At 43.0% G+C, this 18,658-nt stretch overlaps 1 protein-coding gene across 1 annotated transcript; it reads left to right on the top strand.

Annotated features, from left to right (window-relative positions):
- On the top strand, positions 1-1,132 carry LOC143625578 (F-box protein At2g27310-like). The gene has a single exon (XM_077095878.1). The coding sequence runs from the start codon at positions 137-139 to the stop codon at positions 1,130-1,132; it is 996 nt and encodes a 331-aa protein (XP_076951993.1). The 5' UTR covers positions 1-136.
- Positions 1,133-18,658: the final 17,526 nt, after the last annotated feature.

The following is an 18,658-nucleotide window of genomic DNA, read 5'->3' as shown; positions in this document are numbered from 1 at the left end:
CAAATTAATATTAGTTCGGAACAGAAATAAAACACGTACATAATGTGTTCAAATATAAGCCTCTCTTGCTCATTATAAATCCCTAGCAATTTCAAGTCTCCAACAAACTTTAAACTATTAATTCTGTTTAGCAAGTATGAGTGTGACAAGTACCACTCTAAGCGATATCCACTCGGACATCATTCAAACCAACATCCTAACACGACTCGATGGTCCATCACTCTCCAACACAGCCACTGCATCATCCTATCTAAACACCCTTTGTTCGGACAACACCTTATGGTCTCCTATTGCTAGATCCACTTGGCCCTCAATCACCCACCCACACGTTGATCATATCATATCCACCTTCCCCGCTGGCTACCGCTCTTTTTTCGACAACTTATTTCCTTCTCTAACTACCAACAGCTCATTTCCTTCGCACAATCCATCAGAACTTGTCTCAGCCGTAGATATACGCTACCAAAATGATGTAATTTACTCTGCAGTAAAATTATTTAAGTGTACCTGTTCAGATTTTATTTCTGTTAACTTAAATGAATCTGAACAGGTACATGGAATTCCACGATCCATTGACGTGACAGTTGATGAGATCGTGGGCGCTGACAAAGCAGCACTTTCACATCTGAAAGAATCCATGACATTAAGCTGGATCATAATAGACCCAGTCCGAAAACGGGTGTGTAACTTATCGAGTATTAAACCAGTTAGCGCAAGAGGGGACTGGGTGACGAACGAGACTCATCTCCGGTTCATGAAAGTGTTGCCCGGGTGCGACCCGAGTGAGATGGTGCAATGTCGGATATGTTTGACATTGGGTGTGGGTGAAAGAGGGGTGGGGTTGAATGTGAAGGAGGTGATACTAAAAGTAAGAGATTTGGATTCATGTTGTTTGAATGGTATAGAGTTTTTGAGGGTTATAGAAGGAGCTAGTATGGAAGAAAATAATGTTTTAAAGAAAGTGGTGGATGATGATGAGAGATTGAAGAGTTACATGGAGTTTAAGAAAATGAAAAGAGAAAGGAAAGAGTGGGTAAAAAAGAAACAAATAAATAAGGAGGTTGCCATTGACTTTGGTTTTGTTGTCATTTTATTGTGTTTTTACTCTTATCTTTATTTTGTTTACTTATAGTAATATTCTTAGTTATGTGTGGTGTTTTCATCCCATGTTTGGTTTGGATGATATGACAATTGTGGATTTTGAAGTTAAAATCATCAGGATTGTTTGCTAATTCATTGAGTAGTTTTGGGAACTTTTTAGAAGTTGACACTTTATAGAAATCATGGTGCATGTCTCTAGGTAGCAATTGATAAAATCATCATATATATCTAGGTTGTCCGCTATCTCGGATTGTTTACTAGGTAGAGAGTCCTATGAGAGAGTTAGTTCCACTCACATCCACCCGAGAAATTAAGGTTGATCTTATTGAGGCTCGAAGAACACCATCTCTCAATGATGAGTATGTAGTGACTAGACAAGATGGACCAACTAACAAGTAACAAGTACAAGACTTTGAGGGATATTCTAAAATTAAGGAAGTATGAAATTACTCAACTTGCTAGACTTACTTTGGTTAGTTCAAAGAGAAATTATGAAGGCAAGAATTTTTTAGCTCAAACAATTAAGAACATTTCATGGAGAACCAACAAGCAACAAGATAACCCATTAATGCTTGTTGTATTGTTGATTGAGAGTATGATCCAAGAATAGAATACCTTTGTTATGAGAAAAGCTCAAGGAAAATCAAAGCTATAATGGACATGTCACTTGATGAGTTAACAATGTTGGCATATAACTTACCAATAAGGATCCCAAGTAATGATCCAAGAGTATCTCAACTTGAACAAGAGCTCAGGGATATTATTGCATACAGGATTTATATAGATAGATTTCTGGTATCATTAGTTTAGGGGAGTTTGTTTAAATTGTATAAATTTATAATACATTTCCCACTAAACTGCATATGAAGAAGTACAACTGAAGTTCAAGAATGATATGTTTACAACTAAGTATAGATGCAACTGATTGCTAATCCGTTGCAACTGAAGCTACAAAAGACGCAACTAACCATATTAACTTATAAGTTGCAAGTGAAGTCATAAGACCTGCAACTGAGCATATCAGCTGATTAGTTGCCGTTAAAGATAAAGATGTGCAACTGATCATTTGCTCCTGAGGGTCATGTCCCATTGCCCGTCATTGCAACGTTTGCCATTGCCCATTGTGTTAGAGAATGTTAAATATCACTTATGTGTTGTGACGTTAGCTAGATATGAGGTAAATAATATATTCTTTTGTCTTTTTTATTACGAAGAGCTTGAGTGTGTAAGTGGGTGTATGAATATTGTTAGAATCATGCAATCCCTCGTATCATGATATCTTCATATATGATATAAGAGAAAATAAAAAACTTTTTACAAAAATCAAGAAAAAATAGTGTGCAATTCAATTTGTATATTGTTAGAATCATGCAATCCCTCGATTTTTGCCAAGATATTTCTTATTTGCTCTAGCAATTTTAATGTGTGTATATTTTTTCTATTCATTTTTAATATTTTCACACACTTGATTTTGTCATATAAAATGAATTTTGTGTATAAACATGTTTACGTAGTTCTTTGCGTAGAGTTGTGACAGTTATTTAATGAAGTGGTTGAGTGTATACATTTACATCTTACACATGTTGTGTTTGAATGCTGATTATTCTACACTCTTATAATTTGTTAATGACTATTGCGCCCTCTGTTTTTGAACTTACAACTTCTATATTGAAGAAACACTAAATGACCCCGGCAGATTACGGATAATCTTAGGGTTAAGTAGATGTTTCCCACGAGGGTTAGGTCCGGCAAAGATGGTTATTCTTCTCGACCTTCAAAACAGACACCGTAAGCTCGTCACTGAGAAGGGGGGGTTCCTCCTTGTGACCACCCTCCAGCGTGAGAATCAGACTAGATTGCTCTGAATATAAGTATATATTGAGAGAAATAGCTAGAGAAGATAAGATGATATGAGATGATAATACCGTTTCAAGGTGTTGGAGTATTTATAGCCGAAGGTAGGTTTCCAAGCAGGTACGGCCAGCTGTATAATATTCCTTTTCCACCAACTACGGGCTACGTTCGTGCCACGATGGGAATTGGTGGGTAGGCAGCGGCTGATAGTGACATTTTGTACTGGAGCGTGCTCCTCCTCGTACTATTGTCGGTGAGCTGTCACCCTGTGATTGGTTCATAGGCTGCTTTTGTCAGATCTTGTCTATTTGTCCATACCTTGGCAGGTATAGTACAAAAGATCTTCTAGAAGCGTACGGACTATTCCTTCTTCAGGTGACATTGCTGAAGTATAAGAGTTAGTGCCTTATGCGTGTAGCCTTACTGTTAGTGCGGGTAGCCTTCCTTCTTGGCTTGTACCCATTGCTGCGGGAACAGGCAGGGTACTGTACCAAGGGAGGTTTTCCTGCGGGAACAGCTGGCTTACTGCGTGTAAGGTCTTCATCTCTCTGAGCATGGTGGGTCCTGCGGATCAAGTTGGTCTTTGCGCAGACGTCCCTATTCAAGGTGAGTCTTGCGGGTCCAACATGGCTTTGCTGGGACCTACCTCTTCAAGTCCCCCCAGTCCATTGTTCTTCTCATGAATTGTTAATAAGTGAGGGGAACTTTTGGACTTTAAGCAAGGGGTTTTGAAAAGGGTTTTTCGTTTTTTTAAGGTTTTCCGTGGGGATTCTTTCCGCAGTTTTCCTAATGTCACTTGCAGAAATTCTCGACTTTTCTGCCTGGTCTTTGGGTATGATGCGGGTAGGTGTGTAACCTCCTCGCAAGTCGGGAGCGCTGAGTTTCACTTGTGTAAATTCTCCACGGGGTATTGGTAGTTTTAGACATAGTGATCAGTTATGTTAATCAACCAATTCCACCTTGAAGCTTCAAACAATCTAGTTCTCAACGTTCCCGCCATGCGGGGGTGTTATTTCCCTTTCCGTAAGCATGACCCATAAGATCCATCTTGGGTTCAATTCCCTGCAAGTGCTAAGTATGTGAAGGGTTTCGCCTTGACACTGTACCCGCACTTGTCTTATGGTTTCTTGTTTTCCAAGGTATCTTCTTGGTTTCAATTCCCTGCAAATGCTAAGTATGTGAAGGGTTTCGTCTTGACACTGTACCCGCACTTGTCTTATGGTTTCTTGTTTTCCAAGGTAAGGGGTATATTCCCTCTTATTTTTGAATCTTTTTGAATCTTTTTGGAATTCGGATAGTTGGTGAAAGGATAAGGACCGTCCAAACGGTTGAAGGGACGTTGGCGTCTTTTGACGGTTTCAGGACGTGCAGGAAGTTATGACGACGTGAAAGCATGTGGTCAATCAGGACGCTTTTTCAGGCGCGTGGGCGCGAGTTTCATGTCACGCGCCATTCCGACACCTGTTGCCAGCTTGCTTTATCCACACGTGTCGCCGTTTCATTGCACCTGCGCTCTCTCTCTCCTCCGCATTAAATTCATCGCATTCATTGCGATGAGTATATAAGGGGGTAGAGGGTGCATCTCATCCCATACCTTCACTTCTTCTTTCTCTTTTAAGCGATTTCCGGCGAATACTCATCTTTTCCGGCGAGCATTCTTCTGAAACCGCTTTCTTTTAACTTTCTTAAAAAATGTCTTCTTCCACTCACGATCCTAAGGTTAACGTCGAGGAGTCTGACGTTTACCTCGAGAACCCGATGTCTACGTCCGATAAGGACGATAAGAGTACTGCTGGCGAGTGCCAGTGTACTCTTTCTGTCGATGTGTATCATTACATCGTCAAGAAGTTCATGCTGGAGCCGTACGAGCCAGAGTTTCCGGAGCCCAACCAGACGGTGTACGATACCCCTAAGGGCAAGATAGGGGTTTACACCTCGTTCTTCATATATGGGAATCTAAGATTCCCATTAACGAAGTTCGTATACCGTGTTTTGGAGAAACACGGTGTGCATTTGACGGAGGTGCACCCAATGGCGATTGCTAAAGTTCGCCATTTCGAATGGGTGTGCCGTATTTTGGACATCGAGCCCCGCGTAGACCGTCTGATGACCTTCTACACCTGGAGGTGCATCCAGGGTTGGTATACCCTTGTTACTCGGATCAAGGGGTTGAAGATCTGCGCTACCGAGCGTAGTCTTCGTTCTTGGAAGCGGGAGTTTTTCTTCATCTCCGCTCGCGTCGTCCCCATCGCGATGACGTTCAAGAATGGGCGGGCGCTCCCCAACCTTCACGCCTCCAATTACCAGGAGACGGAATGGTTCGCCAAGATCTCCCAGATCCAGACTCCGGTCTATCGCTTCACGGAGTCTGGGATGGTGCTGCTCGGGATGAGCCGCGTGTGGAAGGATGCTGGGTTTGGGACGCCGCAAATACCCATCATCCTTGAATACGGTTTGAACTATTTCCCTTACGGTATGCTCTGTCTTTTGTGTTGGTTTAGGGTTTTTCTTCTAACATTATCTTTTTTATTTCAGAGGGGAACGACTTACAGTCGCTCTTGCATCCGCGGGAGACTGGTGGTCCCGCACGGTTGGGTACTCGTGATCTCAATGAGAACGAGTTTCCCATTCTGGAGCAAACGGCGGATAAATTCGTAGAGGTCTACCCGCCGGGCCACGAAATTTTGAGTGCCACTCAGCCAGGTAAGGAGTTTTTTAATCCTCGTCCTCTTCATGCTCAAACTTCTGCTGGAGTTCCTCTGATTTTGTCGTCTTCTGATGAGGGATCCGCAGATGGGCCTTTCTTTGTGAGGAAGAAGAAGGCTGCTGGCGTGAAGGGCAAGGCGAAGGTTACTTCCGTCGTCGACCTGGGAAATCAGTCTGATTCCGAGACTGAAAGTGAGGAGGCGTCGGGGAACCTTGGTGGTGGCGAGACCATTGTCTCGGAGGTTGAGACGGTTGTCACCTCCGAGCAACCAAGCGTTGCGACGGTGACTGGCGTGAAGAGGCCGGTCCCATCGGGTTCGTCTCCGCCTGTCAGGTCTTTCAAGATTAAGAAAACCCGTAAGTATATTTTTTGTGTACCTTTTCCGCATTTCTTTCCGCCATTGTTTTTAATATTTTGTTCTTTATGCAGGAGTGGACGTATCCGCCTTCCAGAGCGGTGCAGGAGGAAGCAGTTCAGGACCCACGACGATAGGTTTGGTCAACCTATCTGAGGCGATGACCTAGGCGGCTGCGCCTGTTTCCGATGGTGGTTCAGTTGCTCATACTGTTGAAGCAACTGTTCCAGTTATGACGTCATCTTCGCCGGCCGTCAGTGCCATCTTTACCACATCCTTCACTGAGCCGGCGTTCGAGCTCCTCCGCAGCGGCGACCACGGTTATGAGTTCATCTCAAATGAGTTCATCTCCGATGGTCTTTACCACAGTGGCTTCTACCGTGCCCCCTCCGGTGTCAGCGACTGCCTCGTCCTTGGCCGGTTCTTCAGGTATGTTTGGGGTTGGGACCTCTAGACTTACCTCTGTTGATGAGGGGGTCCAATCTTTGCTTCCTTCCCATCTCCTTGACCTCTTAGATGGATATCCCTTAGGTTCGGGTGATGGGTTTGGCGGCTACCGGCCTGTTATCGACCCTACAGGTGCGTGAGGTTACTTTGGCCTATTATTCATTATCATTTTTTTCTAACTGTTTTTTGTTTTTGCAGTTTCGGATTCCAATGAGGTGTATGCTCCACGGTGGAATATCCGCCGGGGAACGACCCTCCAGACGGCTGCAGACTGCGTTGACTGGGCGCGCCATGCCGCCCCAAGCGGTGCGTTGGGGGAGGCAATGGCTAGCTACCAGGAGGGCAGGTTGTCCAACGAGCTCCGAATCCTTCTCGCTAGGATGCAGCCGCGTGTCGAGTTACTTTGTCGTGAAAACGACAAGTTAAAGACTGCGCCTAGCCTGGAAGTGGCTCAGGTGCGATCACTGCGGGAGGAGGATAAGAAGCTTGCTGCCACCGTTGCGGAGAAGGAGAAGGCCTTCAAGGACCTTGAGGTCGAGATCCAGGCCAAGCATGAGGCCCGTTCTAAGGCTACCCAAGCTGTTAACGAACAGCTTAGGTTGGCCAAGGAAACTGCGCGTAATGCGACCGAAAGGGCCACCAAAGCTGAAGCCGTTGCTGAGCCTCTGCGCGCTGAGAACGAAGAGCTTAAAGCCAAACTAGAGAAGCTTAAGCAGGCTCATGATGCTTTGGCTTTAGAATATGCCAAGAAGCTACAAGAGCTCTTGGATCAGAAGGGTATGCTTGATCGCACTGAGCGCAAGCTTAAGGGCGTTGAAGAGGCTGCTGCCAAGGATGTGTTGCTTGCCAACCTCAACAAGAATGAAGCCGAACGCGCCTGCGATCAAGCTCAAGCTACCCTTCAAGAAGCTCTGACCAATAAGGGATGGCTTCTACGAGAAGCGTTGCCGCAGGTACGCATAGTTCCATAATTTCTTTGCTTTACGCTTCTTTATACTTAGAAAAGTTTTATATATATATATATATATATTTGTAGTTTGTGCATCGGATTTTCGCGAACACATCTTATGACGATGCCATGAGTGCAGCCCTCAACGCTTCTCATGAGGATGGGGAGAAAGCTGGTTTCCTGCTTGGTCTAGGATTTGCAGAGAAGGGCATCCCGCCTTCCAACTTTCCTTTACACGATGTTGACACTGAGGCTGCCTACGACCAAGCTGTGAACCAGTATGCTGCCTTCCCGCATCCGGTTGTGGAGAAGGTGAATGAAATTGCTGCTGCTGATGACGGGCTAGCTGTTTTTAAAGCTTTCCTCGAACTGCCGCAGCCGACTGATGGTGCGGGTTCAAGTGGGTTTGGAGGAAGTGGCCCCGAAGCTTGAATCTTGAGATTCCTTCCAACCGTTAGGATAGATTTGTATTTTTTGTAGACGGGTAGATACCCGGCCATATTGTAATGTTTGAACAGCTTTTATCATGAATATAAATGATTGTGCGGGTAAGACCGTCATTCTCACTTAATGGCTTGCTTTATAAACGTTATATGACTTGCTCATGCATATTTTAGTTTAATTTAGCAATTGCCTTGCCTTATAAACATTATATGATTTGCTCATGCATATTTTAGTTTAACTTAGCAATTTTCTAAGTGTTTTGAAAAGTTAACTTTTCGACGCGTGTCAGTTAATAGGTTAGTGTTCTGTTTCCTCTATCCTGACTGTGCGGGTAGGACCGTCACTTTCACTTAGTAGGATGACCAAACTTTATCTATATCTGACCTGCGTGAAGGTTTTCCTCATCTTTTCCTTAGAAATTTTCTAAGTGTTTTGAATAAGTTAACCTTTCGACGCGTGATTGATAATAGGTTAATGTTCAGTTTCCTCTATCATGATTGTGCGGGTAGGACCGTCACTTTCACTTAGTAGGATGACCAAACTTCACCTATATCTGACCTGCGTGAAGGTTTTTCTTATCTTTTCCTTAGAAATTTTTACCGTTTTTGTGTTTATGCGGGTTTTGCCGCTTTCCACACGCAACGACTTACTTCCTCCCTCACTTATTTATGCGGTGAATACCGGCATATCAGTTCGGTCAGTTCATAAGTATAAAGGTAAGGCTATCAACATCAATGTGATAAGGAGAATCATTTCCATTAGAAGTGGCTCTAGGCCTGTTCGTTACAAGTCTGGAATTGATCTACATGTAGCATCTGCGTAATTGAGCTCCATTCCATGTTCTTGGGATGGGGGGTGCCATCGAGCCTTTCGAGCTGGTATGTGCCTGGTTCGGAATCTCATTGTTACGCAGTATGTAGTCTCCGACATTGAAGTTGTTGAGTTTCACCCGCGTGTTGTAGTTGTTTCCCCAACTGGGGTTCTACACGCGTTAGCCTGCTCAGCACCCATTACGCCACGAGGTGTGCGAGTTCCCCATCTCTGACGAATGTCTCGACGACATCCTTCAAGGATATGCATTCCTTAGTGGTGTGGCCTTTTGTCCCGTGGAAGTCACAGGATTTGCTCTGATCAGCGTTGTGACGTTGTCGGATTATTAGAGCCTTTGGCCATGGGAGCCTCTCGGTGGCAAATATTTCGGTGACGATTTTGGTGAGTGGCGTCCATCTGGGATTCCGGTTCGACGACTGCATGTTGTCCTTTCCGCTTAAGAGAGGGCGAGAGCTGGATGAGGTGTCAAAGTTTACCCTTGACTGCCAAATACCAAGCTTCCTCTTTTTGTTTTGTCGGGCGGTATGGACGTTATTTTCTCTTGTCCTCTGGGTGTAGAGGTTTGTGCTCTGGGGGAGATCTCTACCCAGTTGCTTCTCCGTTTCCGCAAAGCGTTTAGCTGCCGTCATGATGGCATCCCACGTGGATGGCATGCCGTCTTTGCCTGTCAAGGTGCGGATGAGCTCTGGGTACTCAGCGCCCTGGATGAAAGCGGCGCGAACAAGATCTTCGCTAATAGTGCCCAGACTTAGCTTCTTTGAGTTGAAGCGAGTGATGAAGTCTAGCAAAGATTCATCTTCCTCTCGGATGCAGTTAAGGATCGTCCATTGCTCTTCAGTATATTTTCTTTGTTGACTGAAGTGCTGGCTGAACTTTTGCTGGAAGTCTGCCCAATCGTAGATGTGGTGGACCGGTAGACGATCAAACCACGCTCTGGCTGCCCCGACGAGCGTCATCTGGAACATGTAGCACCATGTGGGTTCCGTCTAATTACTGACGGTTGCCCCCGCTATAAATCTGTTCAAGTGATCGTCCGGGTCAGATATGCCATCGTAAGTGCCTATGTTGGACATCTGTTTGGCACTCTTTGGAGCAATTGCTTCCGCAATGTCCCTTGCAAATTTGGACGTTCCCGCATTCGTAACAGTTGGTCTGAAAGTTTTGGAGAAGTCACGCGGGTTTCCCCCCATGTTCTTTGGTTTAAAGGTTCCCTCGAAATTTCTTCTCGAGTGGAAGTCTGCTTCTTTACGCTTCCCTGTCACCTTATGACGAGGGTTTGCGTCATTGTCAGATTCTTCCCAATCTTCATCATCCACATACTCGCAATCGTTGCTCATGTTGAGCTGTTGTCGAGTGCTTCCGAATTTGTCATTGGCCTGCTGGAGTGAACGTAAACGTTCGTCCAACTCAGCTTGGAATTCTTTTTGACGTGCTTCCGCCTAAGCTTTAACTTGTTCAAGTGTTTGTTGGGGAAGTCTCGTCTGTTGCTTCTCCACCTGGGTATCAATGAATCCCAGGGGAGGATTGTTTACTGCACTTGCCCCGGCTTGGGTAACCGGGGTAGTGTTCGTAAAGATCGTGTATTCACCGGTGTTCCCCCCAGTAGCTGGGGTTGTGGTTACCGGAGTTTCTTGGTCACTCGGTGGCCTTGGCATCGGAGTAACCTTAACCATCTTTCCAGAAGTTTGAAAAAATTGAGAAACAGAATTAGTTCTAGCTTAATGCACGAATGGCGCCAATGAAGAAACACTAAATGACCCCGGCAGATTACGGATAATCTTAGGGTTAAGTAGATGTTTCCCACGAGGGTTAGGTCCGGCAAAGATGGTTATTCTTCTCGACCTGCAAAACAGACACCGTAAGCTCGTCACTGAGAAGGGGGGGGGGGGTTCCTCCTTGTGACCACCCTCCGGCGTGAGAATCAGACTAGATTGCTCTGAATATAAGTATATATTGAGAGAAATAGCTAGAGAAGATAAGATGATATGAGATGATAATACCGTTTCAAGGTGTTGGAGTATTTATAGCCGAAGGTAGGTTTCCAAGCAGGTACGGCCAGCTGTATAATATTCCCTTTCCACCAACTACGGGCTACGTTCATGCCACGATGGGAGTTGGTGGGTAGGCAGCGGCTGATAGTGACATTTTGTACTGGAGCGTGCTCCTCCTCGTGCTATTGTCGGTGAGCTGTCACCCTGTGATTGGTTCATGGGCTGCTTTTGTCAGATCTTGTCTATTTGTCCATACCTTGGCAGGTATAGTACAAAAGATCTTCTAGAAGCGTACGGACTGGCTCTTTTGGGCGGGAATATTCCCGCCCTGCTCATTCCTTCTTCAGGTGACATTGCTGAAGTATAAGAGTTAGTGCCTTATGCGTGTAGCCTTACTGTTAGTGCGAGTAGCCTTCCTTCTTGGTTTGTACCCATAGCTGCGGGAACAGGCAGTGTACTGTACCAAGGGAGGCTTTTCTGCGGGAACAGCTGGCTTACTGCGTGTAAGGTCTTCATCTCTCTGAGCATGGTGGGTTCTGCGGATCCAGTTGGTCTTTGCGCAGACGTCCCTCTTCAAGGTGAGTCTTGCGGGTCCAACATGGCTTTGCTGGGACCTACCTCTTCATATATATAGGCTACGTATATAAAGTAAATATAGTTCATATATTTCCATTAATATATATATGAGTCCATAAGCAACAATATATTTTGATAGCCTAAATCAAAGCAACTATTTTTTCAAAAGGTAAATTTCATCTATTTAGTAGAACATAAAATCATGATTTTTAGGTGTTTAAAAGACTTTTCTTTATCACTGGGTCATCAACCACACGAAAAAACCAAACCAACTAGAAGAACTGATTATTATTATTATTATTTGATTTATGATATTTATTTGATAAAAAAATGTTGTTTTTTATGTGTAAAAACTTAATATAATTTTTAATATTTTCACTTCCCCGTTTAAAAGTTCAAATTTCACCTACGATAAAAAAGGATTATCTTGTTAGAGGAACAATGACGACATAATAAATGGTTAAATGTGTTTGTGAGTTTCACTTAAAAGTTAAAAAAGTTAAGAGAAAAAAAAGTGAAAAGGATGGAAATGATAATACTTTTAACTAATGCAAGGTGTGCGTTTATCCAATATATTTCTTAAACCCTCAAAGATTTGAAGCATATAAATATTTGATTTTCTAATTTTAATATTAATAAAATATATGAAAGACATGGTGGGTTACATATATCACGACACTCAATGGTTTATATACATACTTTTTTACTTAGTTTTTGTGTCTCTTTTCTCTCTTCTGACACCACCACTCCACCAGTGAACAATCAATTATTTATATACATACTTTTTTCACTTTAATTTTAGTTGTAAATTTATTTGGTTTTTTATTTATTACTAAAATGTAAAATTATTTTTAGTTTTTTTATTACTAAATGAATAAATGACTTGAATAACTAACAGTTTTTTACTTTTACTTTTTTCTTTCTAATTCTATATGATTATTATATTTTCTATGTCAAACTTTTAACTTTGCTGGCTACAAATTTATAAGACTTACTCTAATTTTTAATTTAACAATACATGTTTATTTCTTTTAAAATATTTCTCTAGAAGAATATGTTGTAAAAGAAACCTTAAACGTTAGTTGGGTTCTATCCTCTCTTCTAAATACCAATGAAATCAATATTCAAAGAGGTTAGAAAAACTTTTTGAAGAATAATTATTGGTGATCTTGTTTTGCGTAAACCGATTAATGATTAATAATTTTAGATATACACCCCAAAAAATTTTATATCCAAAACCCGTTTAAACTATACAGGTCTTTTTTTCCAGCTCGGCCGAGGTATATAAATCCTCGGGGACGGCCCTGATTACGATAGTCTCTTTTAATCATTCTTCTAATAAATCAATCACTAATGGCGTATTGTGCTCAACATTAATTGTTTTCGTAGTGTCCTATTTGATTTGATAACTACTGTTAATTATGTTGCCTATCAATTTTCTCCTTATGTCAAAGCATCCTTATGTCGAATCAACCTAATCAAGGCAACATGATCCCTACAAGCGAAGTTTTGATCATAGTTTCTATGACAACATTACTTACTTTCTTTAAAAACCAATTTACACACCTATAGTTTATCTTAATTCGTCACTAACAAGTGAGAAATACCCCTCTTGTTATTAAAACTAAAAAAATCTTGATATCTAGCAAATATAAAAATGAAAAAGAGAAAAAAAAATGTACATTACAATTATTTGAGTTAATTTAGGAATCCAAATATAGAGGGTGACTTAATTTTGTGTCGGGTGTACTTTTAACCAAAACTGGAAAGAGATCATTTGGTAAACAGGTTGTACAAACAGTGGCGGATCCAGGAATTTTTTTCAGGTGGTGCACAACTTTTAGATGATTCAATTTCATAGAATCGGGTATAAAAAATTCCTGGTCGGTTTGAGGTTCGGGTCGGTTAGATGGTTCGGGCAAAGTTCATTACATAATAAAAATACAATAATAAATTCCGGGTCCGTTTGAGGTTCGGGCCGGTTAGAAACCATATTCACACAATTAACCTTACCTCAACAAAAAACATCCACCAACACCACCACTCTTATCTTTCCAACTATTTTAACACCCAACACCAACAACCATGATTTGAAATATATTATTCGTGACCACAAGCCATTAAAACTAAATTTAACAAATAACCTAACAATTAAGTAGTTAGCAATCAAGAACAATTAACAAGTCAAGAACAATTAACATTTAACATTTAACAAATGAATGCAAACTTACATTCAAAGTGGGAGGATTCGAGCAATCGAGCTTCGAGGAAGAGTAGAAGACAGGAGGAGAGGAAGGCAGGAGGTTGGAGAACGGCCGGAAAAGCTGCGGTGGTGGTCGGGGAACGGCCGACGGGGACGAGGGGACAGGGGAGATAGCAGGCACCATTGTGTTTAGTGTCGGTGTGTTTTATTTTTTGACTAATAAAACCCTAAATGGGTTGTGCAGTAGTTAGTAAAAAGGAAGAGTTCAAGAAAAAAAGTTCAAAAATTATGTGGAAATCCGGAATTGAACTTGTGACCTTCAAGTTACAAAACCAACACCTTACCAGCTGGCCAAGCGTTTCAAATGTTTTTAAGGTGGTTCCTTCCTAATTTATAAGGTGGTTCCTCTAATGTTTTATATATACAAATACACTATTATTTCGAAACTCGGGTGGTTCCGGGGAACCACCCATTTCTACTATAGATCCGCCCCTGTATACAAATGAATGCTTGACATACTGCTGATGTATTAACTTCTAGAAATAATACACAAAAGCTTTAAATTATACCAAAAACCAGTTAATAATTTTAATTAGATTGGTAGTGACTTGTGTAATTAATTAATTAATTCTTAATATATACAATTGTGAAAACGTGCAATGTAAAAGGCATAAGTCTCATCCAAATATTTCTTTCCAAATTCGAGTATTTTTTGTACATGAGCTATGTATTAGATAATTCTAATATTTTGTGAAGTTAAAAGCATTTTTTAATGTGAAAATTGTGAGGGATGTCACAGTGGACCGTTGAACGACCATCATATATAATCAAAATAAACAAACAAAGCGGTCGATGTCACAATCGTTTCATGCTTCGAGTGTGTAAAGACGTTTAAAGATCAAGAATCATTAATAGATCATCATTACCATTCACGGTGGTCACTTCCTTAATAGTGAAAAGTTACCATGTTCTATGTGTCGATTTTTAACTTAGTTAATACTTTATACTTGAATTTCAACTATCACAAAGGTTTAACAAGAAACATTTATGAAGAAACACTAAGTGACCCCGGCAGATTAAGGATAATCTTAGGGTTAAGTAGATGTTTCCCACGAAGGTTAGGTCCGGCAAAGATGGTTATTCTTCTGATAACCTGCAAAACAGACACCGTGAGCTCGTCACTGAGAAGGGGGGGTTCCTCCTTGTGACCACCCTCCGGCGTGAGAATCAGACTAGATTGCTCTGAATATAAGTGTATATTAAGAGAAATAGCTAGAGAAGATAAGATGATCATACCGTTCCAAGGTGTTGGAGTATTTATAGCCGAAGGTAGGTTTCCAAGCAGGAACAGCCAGCTGTATAATATTCCTTTTCCACCAACTGTGGGCTACGTGCGTGCCATGCTGGTAGTTGGTGGGTAGGCAGCGGCTGATAGTGACATGGCCGGCTGTGTACTATTCCTTTTCCACCAACTACAGGCTATGTACGTGCCACGATGAGGGTTGGTGGGTAGGCAGCGGCTGATAGTGACATTTCGTACTGGAGCATGCTCCTCCTCGTACTATTGTCAGTGAGCTGTCACCCTGTGATTGGTTCATGGGCTGCTTTGGTCAGATCTTGTCTATTTTGTCCATACCTTGGCAGGTATAGTACAAAAGATCTTCCAGAAGCATACGGACTGGCTCATTTGGGCGGGAGTATTCCCGCCTTGCTCATTCCTTCTTCAGGTGACATTACTGAATTATTAAGAGTTAGTGCCTTGTGCGTGTAGCCTTACTATTCGTGCGGGTAGCCTTCCCTCATGGCTTGTATCCGCAGCTGCGGGAACAGGCGGGTACTTTACCACTGGGAGGCTTTTCCTGCGGGAACAGCTGGCGTACTGCGCGTAAGGTCTTCATCTCTCTGAGCATGGTGGGTCCTGCGGATCCAGTTGGTCTTTGCGTAGACGTCCCTCTTCAAGGTGAGTCTTGCGGGTCCAACTGGGCTCTGCTGGGACCTACCTCTTCAAGTCCCCCCAGTCCATTGTTCTTCTCATGAATTGTTAATAAGTGAGGTGAACTTTTGGACTTAAGCAAGGGGTTTTGAAAAGGGTTTTTAGTTTTAAGGTTTTCCGTGAGGATTCTTCCCGCGGTTTTCCTAATGTCACTCGCAGAAATTCCCGACTTTTCTGCTTGATCTTTGGTTATGATGCGGGTAGGTGTTTAACCCTTTCGCACGTCGGGAGCGTTGATTTTCACTTGCATAGATCCTTCACGAAGTTTTGGTAGTTTTGGACATAGTGATCAGTTATGTTAAACCACCAATTCCGCCTTGAAGTTTCAAACAAGCTAGTTCTCAACGTTCCCGCTATGCGGAGGTGTTATTTCCCTTTCCGCAAGCACGGCCCATAAGATCCTTCTTGGCTTCAATTCCCTGCAAGTGCTAAGTATGTGAAGGGTTTCGCCTTGACACTGTACCCGCACTTGTCTTACGGTTTCATGTTTCCCAAGGTATCTTGTTAGCTTTGATTCCCTGCAAGTGCTAAGTATGTGAAGGGTTTCGCCTTGACACTGTACCCGCACTCTTCTTATGGTTTCTCGCTTTCCAAAGTAAGGGGGTATATTCCCTCTTATTTTTGAATCTTTGAATCTTTTTGAATCTTTTTGAAATTCGAAGAGTTGGTGAAAGGATAAGAACAGTCCAAACTGTTGAAGGGACGTTAGCGTCGTGTCCGACGGTTTCTTCTGACAGTTTCAGGACGTGCAGGAAGTTATGGCGACGTGACAGTATATGGTCATTCCAGACTTTTTTCCAGGCGCGTGGGCGCGAGTTTTCGGGCGCGTGGGCGCGAATTTTACGGCACGCGTCCTTTCAACAGCTGTTGCCAGCTTGCTCTTTCCACGTGTCATAGTTTCATTTCACCTGCGCTCTCTCTCCTCCGCATTAAATTCATCGCATATTTTAGTTTAACTTAGCAATTTCTTGAGTACTTTGGATAAGTTAACCTTTCAACGTGGCAGATAATAGGTTAAAGTTTTGCTTCCTCTTTCGTGATTGTGCGGGTAAGACCGTCACTTTCACTTAGTATGATGGCTAAACTTTACCTATATCTGACCTGCGTGAAGGTTTTCCTCATCTTTTTAGAAATTTCCTAAGTGTTTTGAATAAGTTAACCTTTCGACGCGTGGTTGTCAATAGGTTAATGTTCAGTTTCCTCTATCATGATTGTGCGGGTAGGACCGTCACTTTAATTTAGTGGGATGACCAAACTTCACCTATAACTGACCTGCGTGAAGGTTTTCCTCATCCTTTTCCTTAGAAATTTTTACCGTTTTTTGTGTTTATGCGGGTTTTGCCGCCTTCCACACGCAACGACTTACTTTCCCACTTATTTATGCGGTGAATACCGGCATATCAGTGTGGTCAGATCATAAGTAGATGTAAGACTATCAGCGTCAATGTGATAAAGAGAATCATTTCCATTAGAAGTGGCTCTAGGCCTTTTCTTTACAAGTTTGGAATTGATCTACATGTAACATTTGCGTAATTGAGCTCCATTCCATGTTCTTGGGATGGGGGTGCCATCGAGCCTTTCGAGCCGGTATGCGCCCTTTCCCAAAACTTCTTTGATAATGTATGGTCCTTCCCAGACCGGGGCCAGCTTTCCTAGGCGCTCTTGGTTCGAAGCCTCGTTGTTACGCAATATGTAGTCTCATACATTGAAGTTGCAGAGTTTTACCCGCGTGTTGTAGTATTTTTGCATGTCGCTTGTAATTCTTTTCACGCGCTGCGGCTAAGTCTCTGCGTTCTTCGGTTAGCATAAGGTCTAACCGTCTTTCTGCATCATTGTCTTCTGGCTGAGTCAAGACCCTTGGTGAGGGTAGACCAATTTCGACCGGGACCATGGCTTCAGTGCCATAAGTGAGGCTGAACGGGGTTTCTCCCGTACTTGCCTTTTTCATCGTTCTGTTTGCCCAAAGGACGTGTGGAACTTCGTCCACCCAGCCGGATCTGTGTTCCAAGAGTCTTTTCTTGATGCCGTCGACGATGCTCTTATTTGCTCTTTCCACCTCACCATTACCCTGCGGGTGAGCCACTGAGGTAAAGGTGTGGGTGATTTGAAGTTCTTCCAGCCACTTTTGTAGCTTCTTGTCAGCAAAGTTGGTGCCGTTATCGCTCACCAAATTCTGTGGAAGTCCAAAACGACAAATAATAAATTCCCAAATAAATTTTTTGATATGTTTTGCGGTTGTTTGGGCTAAGGGTTTTGCTTCTATCCACTTGGTGAAGTAGTCGATGGCTACCACTAGAAACTGAACGTTCCCTGCTGCTGTGGGAAATGGGCCTGTCACATCGATGGCCCACTTCTGAAATGGCCATGAAGAGGTGACTGGAACAAGTTCATTCTTCGGGCGATGCGTGTTGGGTGCGTAGAGTTGGCAAGACCTACACTTTCTGATGTATGCCAGCGCATCCGTATGCATCCCCGGTCAAAAGTATCCCGCGTTGTTTAGCTTAGCTACAACAGCGCGTGGACCTGCGTGTACTCCACAGATGCCCTCGTGCACTTCCCTTAGGAGGTAGCCAGCATCTTGGTTGTCCACGCATCTTAGGAGTGGGCCAAGAAAATTACGTCTGTAAAGGATGTCATCGATGAGTTGATAGTTCAGTGCTTTACAGCGTATTTTTCTTGCCTGTGTTTTTGACTCTGGTAGTATACCCGCCGCAATGTAATTTATTATTGGTGTCATCCACGTTTCTGTGCCGGTTTGGATGACACAGATTTCCTTGTGCGGGACTGATGGTGCTCTAAGGAGTTCAATGCGGATGTCTTTTCCCAAGTGGGTGAAGGCTAATGATGCAAGCTTGCTTAACGCATCCGCAGATTTGTTTTCGCTACGCTTGACGTGTATGACTTTACAATAGTTAAAATCGCGCATAAGGGTTTTTTGCTTGTGCGAGGTACAGGGCCATTGTGTCGTTCATGGCCGTGTACGTCCCGTTTATTTGGTTGGCTACTAACATGGAATCCACGTGGGCTTCCAAGTTTTTCACTCCCATCTTACGCGCAATTCTCAGCCCGGCCAAGAATGCTTCATACTCCGCTTCGTTATTCGTACTTGGAAAATCCAGTCGAATAGCGTAAGTGTATTCTTGGACTGCTGGGTTGGTTAGTTTCAACCCTGCGCCTGAACCCTTGTTGTTGGCTGCTCCATCAGTG

This window comes from Bidens hawaiensis, unplaced genomic scaffold, assembly GCF_021521415.1.
Source record: "Bidens hawaiensis isolate Kalapana, Puna unplaced genomic scaffold, B.hawaiensis_p1.1 tig00000458_1, whole genome shotgun sequence".
Lineage (NCBI taxonomy): Eukaryota > Viridiplantae > Streptophyta > Magnoliopsida > Asterales > Asteraceae > Bidens > Bidens hawaiensis.
Note: the sequence above shows the minus strand (reverse complement) of the source record. Positions and strands in the feature narration are given on the sequence as shown.